The 18,442-nt window shown below is 37.6% G+C and overlaps 1 protein-coding gene across 1 annotated transcript in view; it reads right to left on the reverse strand.

Moving 5' to 3' along the window:
• Window positions 1-18,442, reverse strand: part of VWA8 (von Willebrand factor A domain containing 8) — a 307,276-nt gene that overhangs the window by 192,429 nt on the left and 96,405 nt on the right. Inside the window, exons 16-18 of the mRNA XM_024754208.1 lie at window positions 15,922-16,028; window positions 12,852-12,958; window positions 6,371-6,442 (exon numbers count right to left, since the gene is read on the reverse strand). Of these exons, the coding sequence (XP_024609976.1) occupies window positions 6,371-6,442; window positions 12,852-12,958; window positions 15,922-16,028 (286 nt within the window). The remainder of the gene's footprint in view (window positions 1-6,370; window positions 6,443-12,851; window positions 12,959-15,921; window positions 16,029-18,442) is intronic.

Consider the following 18,442-nt stretch of genomic DNA (forward strand, 5'->3'; position numbering starts at 1 on the left):
CGCAGGCTCAGAGGCCATGGCTCACGGGCCCAGCCGCTCCGCGGCATGTGGGAACTTCCCGGACCGGGGCACGAACCCGCGTCCCCTGCATCGGCAGGCGGACTCTCAACCACTGCGCCACCAGGGAAGCCCTCTTAAGAAGTTTTTAAACAACAAAAACATTATGCACCTATAGGCTCAATCTATAACCCAAAATATTCACAACAAATACTTTGTATATCAAATAGAATATAGCTTTGCAAATCAAAAGAAAATAAGATATGGGGAGGAAGAAAGCTTATTCTTGAGTAGAGTTATGACAAAAAAAAGCATTACTGGCTTGAAAGTAAATAGCCATTTCTCTTTTTTCCCTGTCAGTAAAGCTGAAATAAATAGAAAGTCATGCTATGATTCTTTTAAAAAGCCAGCATGAAACTCCTAATTGTATGAAAGGTACATGTGATGTGGTAATTACAGTAAGTAGAATATAATGCATGTAGCAGCATACTAAAGTGGTTCTACGACATGGAGCATCAAACGTGTAATTTCAGGGCACCCTATCCCTTTTGGCTGACAGGCAGCAATTCTGCTTCATTTACTGGAGGGTCGATGTGCTGTGCCATAACATCCCACAAAGAAAATTGGAAAGATTAAACGAAATAATTTTATTTCATCAAAAGAAGATGTGGCCTACTTTATTTTGCTATGGTAAGTGATTTTATAGACTTGTTTTTAGCATCCCAACTGTTATGAAACCTTGTCTAACGTCAAAGATTCTTAGAAAAGATCGTATTACATGGAAAGAAAAGATGGGATTTGGCTCAATAAAGATAATAAACCTTGAGATACCTCAAAATCAACACTTATTCCCTTTTATTTCCTCATTGTAAAAGTTGCTACTGGTAACAGCAATCTTTCAAAACATCTCTAAATTGACAACTTTGCCTATTGAAAAGTTTCTTTCATGAACTTCAGCCAGTTTTTAGTTTGCAAACAGAAGGATGGGTAATCTGTATCAATCTATAGACAGTTTGTATTAACAGCATTCATTACACTTTATTGTATAATTATAACAACCCACTACTGGCTTCTCTGCCAATATTTAATCCGCAAGGCTTCAATTCTAACTGACTTGTCTTTTTGTTTTGGGGATTTTTTTTTGAGTAGTCATCATATAATGTTTTAGAAAGAGAAAAGGAGCCTGATCAATTGCTACAAATGGTTTACTTAGTTTCAAACTAAATCATGTAATTGAAATAGGTGTTTTCCAGATGGTTGTCACTTTTCATTTGAGGGAAAACACCAGTGACACTACCCAGTGACAGCTGAGCATCAGTAGACCTTAACTTACCAGCTGTAGCTTCACTTCCTGGTCTTTTTCTTTTTTCATTGTTTTGGTTCACAAGACGGATAAAGGGTGAAGATGAGAAGGTGTGTAAGATATTAAGGTACTGAAATATCACTGATAAATAAAGTAGGGTGTTTTCAAAGGTATCGACAGAGGACCTGAGTTACTATGACTGCAAAGGTACATACTCCTGAAAAAGATATCTCCTAGATGATCAGGACTCAGAGGAAAGCACGGGGAAAGAGAACATATAACTGCACACCAGTCCTTAGAAAAACACATCCCTGTGGGGCACTTGCTCTGCATTTGCTAGCAAATACTACAGGTGGCTCCTTCCCCCTCATACAACCAAATGGAAGCAATCAAGGGTCTAACCGTAATGACCCTTATGCTAAGTGAAATAAGCCAGATAGAGAAAGACAAATACTGCACGGTATCATTTATATGTGGAATCTTAAAAAGAAAAAAAAAAAGGTTGAACTCATAGAGACAAAGTAGAAAAGTGATTGCCAGGATCTGAGCAGTGGAGGAAATAGGGAGAGGTTAGTAAAAGGGTACAAACTTTCACTTATAAGGTGAATAAGGTCTGAGGATATATTAGTTATATATATATATACATATATATATATATAAGTTATATAATATATATATTAGTAATATATATCATAATATATATTATATATTAGTATAACATGGTGCCTACAGTTGATAACACTGTATTGTATAATTGAAATTTGCTAAGACAGTAAAACTTAAATGTTCTCACACAAAAAAGGTAAATATGTGAAGTGATGGATATATTAATTAACTTGATGGGGGAAATCCTTTCAGAATGTATGGTTATATCAAATCATCACATTGTACACTTTAAATACATTTTTTTTGTCAATTCGACCTCAATAAAGCTGGGAAAAAATATAAGTCTAACCATAGAATCTTGTTCATATCTTAACACAGATGTTAGTTTTTGAAAACAAGTTTGAAAGGAACTGAAGTTGGCTAAAGCACTCAGAGCTTCTGTTTAGATTTTAACCAGCCACCTTAAATCCAATTTTCACTCACTGTCTTGGTAAATGTAAGTATGTGCAAAGTTATATCTCATTTAATTAGCTAAATACTAATTAACACTTAATTATTAGAAAAATTAAATAATTAGTGTTTCATTATTCTGTCCTAGTGATAATGCTGCCAGTCTCTGATCAGATCCCATCAGTAATATAATCATACCCAGCTGTCTGGGCCACTTAAGTATTTTCTCTTACTCCCTAGATTCTGTCTTATTCACTGTTTCCTTCACCAAACAGTTGCAAATTTACTGAATAAAAAATTTAGTCAATTTGTCTTAGAATCTCCTGAAAATAAACCAAGTAAGCCTAAATTTTAAATTCATATTACTTCTAAATAATTTCGGCTACTCACTAGAAATTTATTCTAGGCAGTCCTCTAAAATATATTTGTTGAATGTCTATTGTATGCAAGGCATCAGGGAGGTTGCAAAAATAACTAAGACTTATCAAGGGGCTCTCTCTTTTCAGTAGAGAGGTGGCAGGTGGACGCATAAGTCTGACAGAAGTCAAAAGAAATCTAGAAATGACGTGCTGTAAGAGTTTAGAGAATGAGGCCAAACCTTCAGGCTGCAGTGTTCAGGAAGACTTTATTAAAGAAGCATATTATGGAATACTACAGCCAGGGGGACCTTAGAAAACACCCATTCCAATCCTATCATTTTATAGATAAGAAACAAAGAAAAGAAAAAAGACAAAGCCCTTTAAGGAGGAATAGCAATCTATCCAATATCACATACAGAGTTGAAAAATCTGCACAGGAAGATAGATCTCTGTGTTCCCAGCTTTCTGCTTTTCCACGACACCATACTGCCCTTTGAGACTGGAAGGATTTCAATAGGCAAAGATGGGAGAAAGAAGAGAGCACGCTGGTGACAATCAAAGGCTAAAATATAACACTGCTAAGAAGGTATCTGGAAAACAGAGTGTTTATCTGAGGACATGAATTCCAGGGGAGAAATGAGACACAAGGCTGCAAGTGGAGTGGGATGAGACAATGGAAGACATCAAATGATAGCCTAAAAGACTTAGACTTTTTCACTAGCTAATTTCATGGACACAGGTAGCAGAATTTACTTATAAAAATCTAAGACCATCAGTGTCTTAGAGGTTTATAATGAAAGGATAAAAAAGCTTTCTGCCATGAAAAACGCCAGCTAAGTGTAGCAAATTTATAATGAATACAATCTCCATTTTTCAATTTTTCTGTTTCTCCAAAGTGGAGGGTGTCAGTCTAGGGGTAAAAGAAGGCAAGACACTGATCTGCTGATGACAGGCAGGGTTTGTGACAGCACTGACTGACAGACGACGTTTGTGTGAAGTCCCTGCCTCCTGCCTTGCACCTCCTGAGCATCTTTTGCAGGCTCTACCCAGAGGTCCCTTAGGCAACTCTACACAAGCCTGAAAACCAGTGGGATCTCCCACCCTCACCGGATGCTGGGGTCCCCCCATGTATGTGTAGAGAGGGAGCTGCTCTTCGCTCTACCCAATGCCTAGCCCTTTGTCCTAGTGTCTTGTTCTCTTCTTTGGGACTTAAAATAGACTAGAGGTAGCATACTGGATTTCACATCGACATTTGTATAGCACTCTAGAGTACTTTCAAAGCACTTTCATAGCCTCTTTTTAATTTATCATAAAGAAGAAGCAATCCTCTACTCCACCTCAGCCCTCATCCTGTATAGCTCTCCCCAGCTCCCAGGGGTTAGAATGTTCTCCCTGTCTCTCTGGTTACTGGCTAGGCTCTAACTTTAACCTTTCAACCTAGACAACTCTTGTGAAACCCTGACTCTATTATCTAACTCAAATGTAAACCCTGCCTTTACCAGGAATCTCCTTCTGTATCCCACCCACTAAACCCCAAGGACATCAGTATCATCTAGGATATTTCAAAGCTGCTTGAACATCATAATTTGACCCCTAGGGGCCTTCCTTTTGAAAGCCTGCTCCTCAGCAAAAATTATTCCTCAAGCCCCAGCTCTGTGTATTCTTGGTCTACTTTCTTTGCCTACTCTCTTGGTCTACTCTCTGGTCTGCAGCTGTTGAGATGCCAGCAGACTGTGTCTAAGGCAATTCAAATACCAACAGAAGACCTGAAAAAGACACACTGAGTATACCAGGGTTTAACGACTTATAAAAAGTTTGTGAGGTACTCTGGGCTATGAAGCCATCATTTTGCAAAGTGAGATGAGAGTCATCAGTTTTCAGAGTCAGATGAGAACTTGAACTCCTGGGCTTCAATATCAAGTACTGAATACTGGACTGTTAACTGATCTTCAGCCTCCCACTCTGGTACATAGACTCATCAGGACTTTTTAAATAGTGAAAAATGACCATGGATCAGCAATAAGCAACCTTAAAACAATTGTTAAAAAAAAAAAAAAAGACCATGAATACTCTATTGCTCACCCTTTAATTCTTGTTCAGAAAAAAATAAAAGAGTATTAAAGTCCTTTTTAACAACAGAGTGACCCACAGATTTAATTCTAACTGAGCACCTCTCATGAGCCAGGGACTGTGTGAAGTGCTTTCCATGCATTATTTCATGTGACCCATACATTAGCCCAACAGCAAGCACATGATTTGCATTCCTAGGTTAGATATCAGGAGACTGAGCCTTAGTAAGATTAGCAATTTGCCCAAAGTCACAGCCATCTATGAAAGAGTTGCAATTGGACCTCTAGCCAGTTTGGACCTCCATCCAAACCTGTGAACTCAACCAGTAAACCACTCAATTGGCCCTTTTTTATTAAAAAAAAAAAAATTTGTTTTGTAAGTTTGAGGGACTAAATTAAGAATATGTACTGTTTTAATAAGTTAAAAAACAAAAAGACCAAACTTCTTCTGAAAGCTTGTTATCCTTAATTTCAAACTAATTTAAAAAACCAAAGGTGCTGTTCATTATGAGTCTGTTAATTTCACTGAGGAAAATTATCAGAAGCCTCTAGATATAAAATGTCTATCCACTCCCTCCATAAACACATTCAATATCTACTAGGTAGCAGCAAGCACTGTGCCAGGAACTGAGGACACAGAGATGAGCAAGAGAACCATGGTCCCTGCCCTTGACGGGCACATAGACAAGTTGGGAAGACAGTCATTCTACATGTAAATACAGTAACATATGATGAGTGTGATGATGGAGAGATGGAAGGAAGTTATGTAGAAGCAGGGAAACCTAAAAGCTACGTACAAGGGAACATGTCCCGGAGTTAGAGAAAAGGGGTGTGGGAAGGGGGCTGGGAGTGCTCCAGGCAGAGAGAAGAGCATGCATCAAGGACCAGAGGGGAGATAAGAACTGAAAAAGGGGGCTTCCCTGGTGGCGCAGTGGTTGAGAGTCCGCCTGCCGATGCAGGGGACGCGGGTTCGTGCCCCGGTCCGGGAAGATCCCACATGCCGCGGAGCGGCTGGGCCCGTGAGCCATGGCCGCTGGGCTTGCGCGTCCGGAGCCTGTGCTCCGCAACGGGAGAGGCCACAACAGGGAGAGGCACGCGTGCCGCAAAAAAAAAAAAAAAAAAAAAAAAAAAGAACTGAAAGAAGTTCAGAGTGGCTCAAGCTAACACCAAATGCAGGAAAGGAGGGAGCCAAGCCTACACCTAAGGGCGATGGGGAGCAAATTTAAGCAAAAAAAGAGAGACTTAGATTTTATTTTCACAAGTATCAATCTGGCTGCAGAGTGGAGAGTAGACCACAGTGGAAGTAAGGCTGGGGTGAAGCTATATTAGGAAACCACGGCTGTAATCCAGGTGATAGGTGATGACGAGCTGGGCTAGGGTGACAGACGTGGGAAAGAAGAGCAGATACGTATAAGGTAATTCTAAGGTTTAGAAGGTAGAAGACCCTTGTTGTTTAATTCAACAAGTCATTTAACTGGGAAAAAAATCATTTCTAAAAACGTACTCCAACAAGGAAAAGAATCTTACTGCTTTTAAACTGCTACTATTATTTATTCATTAGTACCTGAGTTCCAGCCATAACTCACCTGGTTCCCAACCAATAATAGGTGTTCTCCAAGAAGAAAGTCTTTGAGCATATCTTCCATCACTATCATGTGCTAGAGGAAAAACAACTAGAGGTTAATTGTGTTTTGCACAATCAAGGTGAAATAAGAAAGTTAACTATAAAGATATCTTCATGGAAAGTAAAACATCTATTATAATAGACAATACTCAATTTGATTATGTAAAAAAAATTAAAAGTAATGCTGTGGTTATAAATAAGTTACATAACCAACTTGGTCACTGATACTGAAAACCTGAAATGGTCCCCCTTAGCAAGACTCAACCACTGACCAATACGTATTTCAAAGAGTTTTTATGATTCAACTCAAATATCTTTCAGCTATTGTACTATGCAGTGTTGGCTTATAATTTAATATAATATTTAAATTAACACTAATGCAAATATACAAAGGCTTTCTAAAGTAATTGGAGATTTCCATGGAACATTTTACATTGACTTCTTCTTAACCATTACCTTCAAAGTATATATAGCTTTAGAATTAAAAGTATATTATTCACTTCCATATTTTTAAATTCAAATCATGACACAATACAATCAAAGAACAAGATTAAAGCTGTTCACAATAGGCACAGAGGAAATTACGTTGCTCTTTTGTATCTTGAAAAATAGGACAGTCATAAGTAGGTCACAAAGGCTCATCTGGGAGTTGAAGGAAGAACTATATCCCAGAACAGTTAATGTCCCTATTACTTTCTCTTGGTTTTCTGTATCAAAACAATAATGGTCTCATAAGTACTTACTGTAGTTCTCTATTTGTAAAAAAGGCAAATTGACCTTTTCTATCTCATATATGCTGCAGATATTTTTCTAGTTTGCCACTCACTTTTCTCTTTTTAACTTGGTTTATGAATTTTTTGACATCTAGAATATTTTCCTTTTTCTTGCCACATTAATTAAGCAAGGCTTCCCTTCAGAGTTTCTTTTTTAGAAAAATTGAGAAAAGTTTTTTCCCTCCTCAAGAACAGATGAGTATTCCTTAACGTTTATCTTGGAATTTTAATTTTTTAAAACTGCTTGCAGATAAACCATGGAACTGGAGTTTAACAAGGTTTGAAGTAGGGTGAGCTATTTTGTTCATTCTGGAATACTTTTTAGAATAAAAAGAGGTGTTATTAATATGCTGGAACAACAAATGTAAACAGGGACTATCTTAAGCAAATGAGGGAGGGTACATGGTTATCCTAGTTAAAGGGGAGCCCTGGAACATTCTTTTTTTTTAAATATAAATTTATTTACTTATTTATTTATTTATTTTTGGCTGCGTCGGTCTTCGTCTCTGCGTGCGGGCTTTCTCTAGGTGCAGTGAGCGGGGGCCTACTCTTCGTTGCCGTGCACGGGCTTCTCATTGCAGTGGCTTCTCTTGCCATGAAGCATGGGCTCCAGGTGCACAGGCCTCAGCAGCTGTGATGCACAGGCTTAGTTGCTCCACGACACGTGGGATCTTGCCGGACCAGGGATCGAACCCGTGTCCCCTGCATTGGCAGGCAGATTCTTAACCATTGCACCACCAGGGGAGTCCCTAGAACATTCTTTTAATCTGAGTTCTAGTGATAATGTGGTCTGTAGACCTCGTCCTTCTAAGTAAGATGAAAAATCAGTGCCAATTTCCAGACAACATTAAGTTCTTCCAGAAATACCTGGGCTGATATGCATGAAGAACAGATAGGAAAGTTGGAATAAGCACCTAGAGAGCAGGTAAAAAAGCAATGTAAACACTGAAAAATAATCTAAACTATACTTGTAGTCTTCTTAACTTTTTCTCATGTCCTTCTACTTCATGCCCTCATTGCACCTAACTTATTCAAGTCAACAAACATTAGCTAAGGCTAAGGTCACGGCCTATATAATTCTTTCCTTAACCTCTTGTCCCACTTGGTACCCACTTGGTACCATAGACAATTTCTTAAAAGTCTTCTCTCCGGGCTTCCCTGGTGGCGCAGTGGTGCCGCCTGCCGATGCAGGGGACGCGGGTTCGTGCCCCGGTCCGGGAAGATCCCACGTGCCACCGAGCGGTTAGGCCCGTGAGCCATGGCCGCTAAGCCTGCGCATCCAGAGCCTGTGCTCCGCAACGGGAGAGGCCACAGCAGTGAGAAGCCCGCATACCGCAAAAAAAAAAAAAAAAAGTCTTCTCTCCCAGTTGTCTCTCTCTCCTGATTCCCTCTTATCTGTCTAACAATTTCTCTCTATGGTCTTTTGTATCTTCTTTAGGTAGCAGTTCCTTAAATATTGATTTTCTTCCTTCTTTTGTTCTCTTTCACTACCTTGTTACATGCTTTCCTGGGGGGTCACAGTATAGGGCAGAGCAGTTTCTGCCTACTTGTACGTGGGCATCCACCGGGCGAGGGAGGGCTATGTTCAGAGCTGGGGACCCACACATCAGCGCTCAACGAGTTACTTCTGACCCTGCTCTCCCTAAATCCTCTCATCCACTCCATGGCTTCAACCACCAACTTTACACTGATCTTCAACAGCAAGACTTTTCTTCTTGACTCCAGCCCCATATTTCTGAGCAACTATTGAACTACGCTAGCTGTTTCCCAGTCTCCTCGAACTCATCACATCCAAAACTTGACTCATTCCTTTCTCCTCAGCTTCACTCTTTATCCTGTACTTCTTATCCCAATTAATAGCATCATCTTCTACAACCTGACCCTATCATCATCATCTTCTTGTCCATCTCAGTTGGCCCTTATCAAAAGCCAATTAAACACCAAGTCTAAGCTACTTAGCCACCTAAAAGTCCACTGTATCTATCCATTTCTATTCCATCCCCACAGCTTTCATCTAGGTTTTTATCAGCCAGTGTGGCATCTCTGACTTCAGTCTCTCCTTGAGTCAATGTGCTCTCCACAGTACTGACAGTCACTTCCCTGTTCATAATCATGTCACTTTTTCCTCCCCCAAATTCCTTAAATGACTCCTAATACCTTTAGAACAAGGGTCGCTCCTTACTTTTTTGATGTGGTCTCAGTCTCATCCCCCATCACTCTCCTACTGTGTGTTCCAATCACGGGCGCAATGTAGAATCTTTTTCTCTTCACTCTTCTGCTTACTTTTCCAGCAGACTATGTGCTCCATGAGGAAGCCTTTTTGACTTTCATCCAACACAAAGTTCCATTGACTCTACCTACCTCCTACATAGCCCTGCAATGTGTCCCCTCCACTCTGTCCCCACTATCACTGCCTTCGTTCAGATCCTTCATAAGGTTCACCTGGACTATCGAAACAGCCTCCTAACTAGTCCCTCTCTGCCTTTGTTCCAACTCATAGACAACATTAAAGAATGAATGCAAAGTTAACAAAAGTAGAAATGTGCTTCCAAGTTTTCAACGGCTTCCTCACTTCTGAATAGCTTCCAAATTCCTCAGTTAGCAAGGTCCAGATAATCTGACCTTTTAACTCATCAGCCTCATCTCTTATCACTCTTCCATTTGAATCTCAGCTCTGGCCATGACAATTAATTAGATGTAGCTCCCTGAATAATCTACACTCTCACATAGCCACGTCTCTGCAAATGCTAGTGTCTCTGCCTGAGACTCTCTCTCAACGTTGCCTAGTGAACTCATTTTCCAGGATCATTGCAATCTGGGACCATCACCTCATCAATGCTACCACGGTAACCTGTGTGTACTTCCATCACGCTCTATACTAACAGAATCTGGCAACTTGAGCCCTGGAAGTGTGTGTGTGTGTGTGTGTGTGTGTGTGTGTGTGTGTATTTTAATTACTGTATTAAGAAAGGCTTGACACATGGTAGATATTTTTTAAAAGTTTTTCAAATCTAAAGCTCATTAGGCTTAAGAGGCTATTAATCTCTCTTTCTTCCAATTTCTCCTCCTTACTACTGCAAGTGTTAAGGTGGCTTGACTGAGTTCTGGGGTTTTTTTCCCCTTCTCTTTTTTATCTCTATGCTGTTTGCTACATACGTTGTTTTCAATAAAAGTTATTACATTTTGGAACATCTTAAGCCTTTTTGTAGAGCTTTTAAGCTTTTTACGTAGTGCTATGATGTTTTATTACCACCTTCAAGCTTATTTCTTTTAGGTGTTAGATGAAAATTCCTTGATGAGCCCACAAGGTATTAAAGACGCAGTACTGCATTCTATTTGGGCTGGACTTGGCTTCTCTAAGGACAGTGCTACCAGTAATTCTCTGTCCTGTGTGAAATGTTTAGGTGAAGTCACATCTGGATCTCTGAGGACTGGAGCTGTTAGGGTACCGATCTATAATTCCTTCATGACAGATATAATAAAATAATACTCCTAATTATGAACATTTAAAATCTTTTTCCTTCTTTCAGGAATTCACTCAACACATATTTATTCAACAGCCACTATGTGCCAGGCACTGTGCTATTTGCTAGAGACACAAAATTAAAATTAAAACAACAACAACAAGGCTTTATCTTAGTAGTGTGGGAAACATGTTTTAAAAAATCAATTACAACACGGTGTGGCAAGGGGACCACAGGGTATAGAACAAGATGGTATAAAAGCACCTAAATACTCAAGAGGCACTGAAGACCACTGTTTCAAAGGTGAAGTGCAACATAAAACATACACAATAATAATACATGCAACAAAAGCAAATTTAATCAAGCCACCATTCCTAGAATTGGTACAGCTACAATTTTTCATTAATGGTTAATTCATAATGCTTTATGAAGAGAAGGTACGTTTGGAGACAGGCTGCAGAAAACCCCTCAGGGCCACTGTGTAAAGTTCACAGCAGCCCTGCGGTCCTCAACGTCTATGTCACAAACACCACGGCAACAGACACTGTGTTCAAGGGTACAATGGCCCTCCCTGCTACTGAATTTCCTACATTTTTATAAGCTGGGAAGTCTTTTCAACCTTTGTTGCCATGGAGTTTTTCAAACTGTCACTTATGACAAAGTTTCCTGATTCTTGTTTATTTATTTATTTATGGCTGCGTTGGGTCTTCATTGCTGCGTGTGGGGGCTACTCTGAGTTGTGGTGTGCAGGCTTCTCACTGCGGTGGCTTCTCTTGTTGTGAAGCAGGGACTGTGGGTGTGCGGGCTTCAGTAGTTGTGGTGTGCGGGTTCTAGAGTGCAGGCTCTGTAGTTGTGGCGCACGGGCTTAGTTGCTCCGTGGCATGTGGGATCTTCCAGGACCAGAGATCGAACCCGTATCCCCTGCATTGGCAGGCGGATTCTTAACCGCTGTGCCACCAGAGAAATCTCCCTGATTCTTTTTTCTTTATGCCTTTCTACTACATGAACAGAGTGTGATACCATAAATGCTTGAAAATATTACATTTTCCTTGCCATCATGTTTTTGTCTTTGACAGGCAAGATTCCTTATTCCTTTGTGTCTTATAAGTAACCTTATTTTCTGTTCATTTGTCCACTGCTTGTATAAGAGCATTAATGCTCTGGAAGAAAAGTAAAACCAATATTAGTTAATGGCCCATAGAATGAAGAATATAAAACAAATTCAGGTTATGCCTTTTGCTATGTCATAGATAATTATAATCTGGACAGATTTCAAAAACGTTTAATCAAGACTTTTCCTGAGAAAGAAGAATTTGCTGAGATACCTTTTATTGTTAACATAATGTAGGGATATACATTCTGTTACCCATTGAACAACAAATAGGATTGGGAAATAGCAGATAAAGAAATTCTTTAATTTACTTTAATTCTCTAATTCCTTAATATAGTGAAAATGGTAAGTAGAATTTCTTCAAACATAATTTGTAAATGTAGGATTATTATTTACATGCAGAATAGTGACCAAATATTAGAGAAAATTTTAAGTATGGTTTTTATTATAAAATAAATACATAAGCACTTCACAGAAAATCTGGAAAAGAAAAAATCTTTTTATATTATGGGTAGTTTTCTCTGGAAAAAATTCTTATTAAAGTGAACATCTATAATAAAGCTTTCTGGGTACACACTTATTTCTGTGTCTTAGTGGAAGCTCATAATTATTGGTTAGTTTACAGGTGGAAAATTATCTATCCTCCTTTCTTAAAGAAAGATAAGAAAAAGTCTAGAAAATTACTAGGAATTTTTGGGAAAAGGAAAGAAACGTGAGGAAAAGAATGCATAGGACACATCCCTTTTTGAATTACTTGAAATGATTTAACAGGAACGCAAAAGAGAAGATGAATATTAGTGCCTTTTGTTTTTAATTTAATAATATATTTATTTTATTTATTAAAGTATAGTTATGTCTGCATTTAAAATTTATTACTCTAATCATTGCAGCAACTCTTCCAATTCTCAAGTAACTCTGGGAAGAGTTTATAATTTTACAACGACTTAATAAAAGATGTTTTGACTGTCACCTCATTCTGCATCATCTGAATTGAACTGAGCAAATTACAAACATAAACATCAGTTTCACTTGAACTGGGGTTAATTACCACAATGTAAGAGGGATATATCCACGAATGCAAAGTCCTGCCCTTACCTGGATGTTGTCATAGAACAGAACATCAGGCACTTTCATTTTCTCATGGGCATTATAGATCGGTGTACTAACAGCTCCAATCCTCAGAGATCCAGATGTGACTTCACCTAAACATTTCACACAGGACAGAGAATTACTGGTAGCACTGTCCTTACAGAAACCAAGTCCAGCCCAGATAGAATGCAGTACTGCGTCTTTAATACCTTGTGGGCTCATCAAGGAATTTTCATCTAACACCTAAAAGAAATAAGCTTGAAGGTGGTAATAAAACATCATAGCACTACGTAAAAAGCTTAAAAGCTCTACAAAAAGGCTTAAGATGTTCCAAAATGTAATAACTTTTATTGAAAACAACGTATGTAGCAAACAGCATAGAGATAAAAAAAGAGAAGGGGAAAGAAAACCCAGAACTCAGTCAAGCCACCTTTATGAGCTTGTTTGGTCAGAAACTCTAAAATACATACATTTGAAAGCTCTGAAGTACCTTGAATATAATTTTTTTAGGACCCACCCATTGAAAAACCCCAAAGGAGAGTCCCCTAGAGCTCTAGCTAAAAATATAGATGAACCAACTGACCCCAGACCTCTCAAATTACTATTTTTAGGAATGGTCCAGGAGATCTGTACTTCCAAGTATGCACCACAGGTGCTACAGTTATTCTGTGATAATAATTATTGTATTGTCCCCTATTTGCTTTAAACAGTTGGTCTAGGATAGAATATGAGCTCCTTGAAGCCAGGGAACTAAGTAATAAATTTATGTCAGGGTACATATCTCACATGTATTCCCTACAGAAAGGAGATACACATGCTCACTACCTGACATATTCCAAGGTCAATAATAATAACATAATAGTAGTAGTTGTAGTAGTACTGACCATAATAGAAGCTATCATTTACTGAGGACCTTAGCTTCAGCTCATTGTTTTCTCATATAATTTCATGGAAATCTCTTAACAATAAGACAAGAATTATGAGGAAGCTAAGAAGAACATAAATTAAATAATTTGCTTAAAATCACCCAGCTAGTATGGGTAGAGCTAAAGACAGAATTTAGTATAGTCCGATATTCTTTCTGCAATGTGGACTCTAAATAATATTCCATCCTGCGGAAATACCCGAGCAAGCAGACAGACAATTACAATGCCTTAAGCAACTGTCCCATCATTTTTTCCTCCTATTTCAAATAAGAAAATTGCTGTTTTTGTGTTAAACATTTTGAAAGACAAGGAGAGAAAGCAACATTTGCATCTATGGAGTACCGTGAACAATTTTGAGCTAAAAATAATTAAACTGTCACCCTGTTTAATCACTGCTGAGTGCTACACATTTGCCAAAGCACAGTAGACCTCTCCCTCCAATATTTCTTTGCCATTTTCCTTCTATTCACAAGTTCTATAGGGAAGGAAAACATGAACTGCTGTGCTGAGAATTTACTATTTATTGACTACTTTCAGGTCTCTGAAATAGACCCAATATAAAACTGTAAAGACCAAGACTGTGTCAGTGAATTTACTACATACTTGTATGTTGAGATGACACACATGGTTTCAGGTTCAAACAGCATTTGATACCATCTACAGTTTAGTTTATGGAGGATATCTATTCAGTACATTTAGCGCTTTAGGATGACTTAATTCACTCAACTAATGTTTATTGCTAAAATTCCAGGCTAGAAAAGGGAAATGAACTCAGAATGGTGATGCTAGTACTTCCCTGGGAGAAAGCTGGCTAGCTGTCTTCTAAGAAATCTCATAGGATGGCATTATTTTGGTAAATTTGTCAAGGCCTTCAGTCTGGTAGGCTCAAAACTCGATTTTATCATTATGACTGAGGGCAAACCTAACTCTCAGGAGAACATTAAAGACATATATTTTGATCTATATATAAATTCTGATATATAAAACCAGAACTGCAATATTACATTGCAATGAAAACTGCAAATTTCATAGAGACTATATGATACACTTGTTGCCATATCAGCATTTTATATGGAGGAAGCCTTGCGTGGAAAGCCAAATCCTCATCAGAAGGTTTTTCGGTGAAACTTATCCTCTGAACAAGGAGAATGAATTACATGAATTGTCTACAACAGAGATGATATTAAAACTGAATGGGACCAGATGAATCAAAAGTTGCTTAACTTAGGCTCCTTACCTCCTATGCAAGGCTTAGATGGGGACTGCTAACACTGGCCTGTTGCCAAGACTAAACAATCTATAGTCTGAATGATGCAGTCTTTCTTTGGATACGTTAAACCATTCAAGTAAGTAATGTTCTGAATCTCCAAACCCCAGAGTTACTCTGTACCCAGATCCATCAGTATGTTGAATTTATAATTTTACTCTAAAAGAGTCACCTATTTCCTTAACATCAAATTCTTGTCTCGGTGTAGCCCCGACTATTAAAAACATCTATAAAGAGAGCCACAATAAGTCCCCCCTTTAGAGAGTGATCACACATTGGATATTTTGATAAGACAGGTAATTACCCTCAAAAGACAGAGAATCTTTCATTGTGCTCTAAATGAAGAATAGGGTACTTTTACAGGAAGATCTAAACTTCCCCAAAACTCTAAATTACACTTATGGCTATCAAGAAGAAAAGTACCACAGAAGACAATACGGGTGGAAATGAAAGGAGGAAGAAGGCATGAAATGGTACTCTGAATATTAGTTTAGTCTACATCAACCTAGAACAGCTTCCAAAACATGCCCTGTAGGACACTGGTAGTCCCCAAAATGTAAATGTTGTGCAAAGAAAACAGATTGCTAGAACCTGTGGTGAAATATACATTTGGAATAAAAGGTAAAACAAAATTACATGTTTATTTACAGTAGGACTTCTCTGAGCCTTTAATATATTCATGTCAATTGCAACTCTTTGGGGAGGAACTATATCTGGTATCTGGAAACTTTTTTTTTAAATAAAAGATTTATTTTTTCAATGCAATACATAAAACAAGATGGGTAGAAACCAAAAACATTTTTAATTGAAATTAAAATAATAAACAATACAAATGCTTAATAATTATTATTTCACTTAAAAAAGAAACGAATCAAATACTTACATTTGTAATCCTCCAATTCTGGCTCCAGGTTATTATCAGTACTTATTTCTATTGTAGCATCTGCCAGATTTTTTTCTAATGCTGACCTTGCAAGGCTTGGTAAAAACCTGGAGGGGTGGGAAGGATGGATTGATAAAGTCAAAGCTTTCTGTGATTCCCAAATATCTTTTGACACTTAGACAGACAGACTCACTCACTCTCTCTCTTACTAATTATAACCAATTAAGGATGACCAGTCTTGATCTGTGAAAGCTAGATAATAAAATATTTCAGAATAAACTTCAAGTATGTGTGAAGATGAAGTATGTTTGTTGAATCGCCTTTAATAAAGAAAACTAATGTGTAATTAGCAGTATTTGTTTATATACAACATTTTGCAGGACAAGAATGAAAAACATTTGCTTTTTAAAATGGATTTAGTATACCTCATACATCTTATTTATCATTTAACTGGCTTTTCAAATTTTCTTAAATAGATAAAACCACCATAATTTAATGTACTTCAGATTGGCAATCAAAAATTCAGATTAGTGGAGGTGGATTAATGAGGTTTTCTTTATTTTCTAATACAAATTATTAGATGACTTTAAGATTATTCACCTGGATTTTTCCTTCCATTTAAAAAATATACCTGTTTATCTATTCTATATGTATGTTGTCAAAACAACTATCTTGGGAGTGACAGAGGCATTCTTCATTTACAATTCCATTGTATGAACATCATGGGCTTAGAACATGAAAACAGAGTTTCCCTCACACATAAATAAAATTATATCCGGAATGTATGATCACAAGTGAGCCCACAGAACTGCTTTTTAATCCACGGTTGCCTGCACTATATTACTATAAACTAACCCTATGTTTCAAATAAACATACTAAAAACATACACTTCTAATTTAGGTTTTCCATAGCTCTAAATCTTTGGTGGTTCGCATAGCCTTGAGTATAAGCTTTAATAAAAGCGATGTTGGTGTGATGGAAATCAGAAGAAAGCTGGAGTAGCAATTCTCATTATCATACAAAATAGACTTTAAAACAAAGACTATTACAAGAGACAAAGAAGGACACTACATAATGATCAAGGGATCAATCCAAGAAGAAGATATAACAATTGTAAATATTTATGCACCCAACAAAGGAGCACCTCAATACATAAGGGAAATAATAACAGCCATAAAAGGGAAAATCAACAGTAACACAATCACATTAGGGGACTTCAACACTCCACTTTTACCAATGGACAGATCATCCAAAATGAAAACAAATAAGGAAACACAAGCTTTAAATGATACATTAAATAAGATGGACTTAATTGATATTTATAGTATATTCCATCCAAAAATATCAGAATACACTTTCTTTTCAAGTGCTCATGGAACATTCTTCAGGATAGATCATATCTTGGGTCACAAATCAAGCCTTGGTAAATTTAAGAAAATTGAAATCATATCAAGTTCTTTTCCGACCACAACGCTATAAGACTAGATATCAATTACAGGAAAAAATCTGTCAAAAATACAAACACATGGAGGCTAAACAATACACTACTTAATAACCAAGAGATCACTGAAGAAATCAAAGAGGAAATCAAAAAATACCAGAAACGAATGACAATGAAAACATGACGACCCAAAACCTATGGGATGCAGCAAAAGCAGTTCTAAGAGGGAAGTTTATAGCAATACATTCCTACCTTAAGAAACAAGAAACACCTCAAATAAACAACCTAACCTTACACCTCAAGCAATTAGAGAAAGAAGAGCAAAAAACCCCCAAAGTTAGCAGAAGGAAAGGAACCATAAAGATCAGATCAGAAATAAATGAAAACGAAATGAAGGAAATGATAGCAAAGCTCAATAAAACTAAAAGGTGGTTCTTTGAGAAGATAAACAAAATTGATAAACTATTAGCCAGACTCATCAAGAAAAAAAGGGAGAAGACTCAAACCAATAGAATTAGAAATGAAAAAGGGGAGGTAACAAATGACACTGTAGAAATACAAAGGATCATGAGGCATTACTACAAGCAACTCTATGCCAATAAAATAGACAACCTGGAAGAAATGGACAAATTAATCCTCAGTGGTGAAAAACTGAAACCATTTCCACTAAGATCAGGAACAAGACGAGGTGGCCCACACTCACCACTATTATTCAACATAGTTTCGGAAGTTTTAGCCACAGCAATCAGAAAAGTAAAAGAAATAAAAGGAATCCAAATCAGAAAAGAAGAAGTAAAGTTGTCACTGCTTCCAGATGACATGATACTATACTTAGAGAATCCTAAAGATGCTACCAGAAAACTACTAGAGCTAATCAATGAATTTGGTAAAGTAGCAGGATACAAAATTAATGCACAGAAATCTCTTGCATTCCTATACACTAATGATGAAAAATCTGAAAGAGAAATTAAGGAAACACTCCCATTTACCATTGCAACAAAAAGAATAAAACACCTAGGAATAAACCTCCCTAACGAGACAAAAGACCTGTATGCAGAAAATTATAAGTCACTGATGAT

Source organism: Neophocaena asiaeorientalis, unplaced genomic scaffold (assembly GCF_003031525.2).
Source record: "Neophocaena asiaeorientalis asiaeorientalis breed wild unplaced genomic scaffold, Neophocaena_asiaeorientalis_V1.1 scaffold415, whole genome shotgun sequence".
NCBI lineage: Eukaryota > Metazoa > Chordata > Mammalia > Artiodactyla > Phocoenidae > Neophocaena > Neophocaena asiaeorientalis.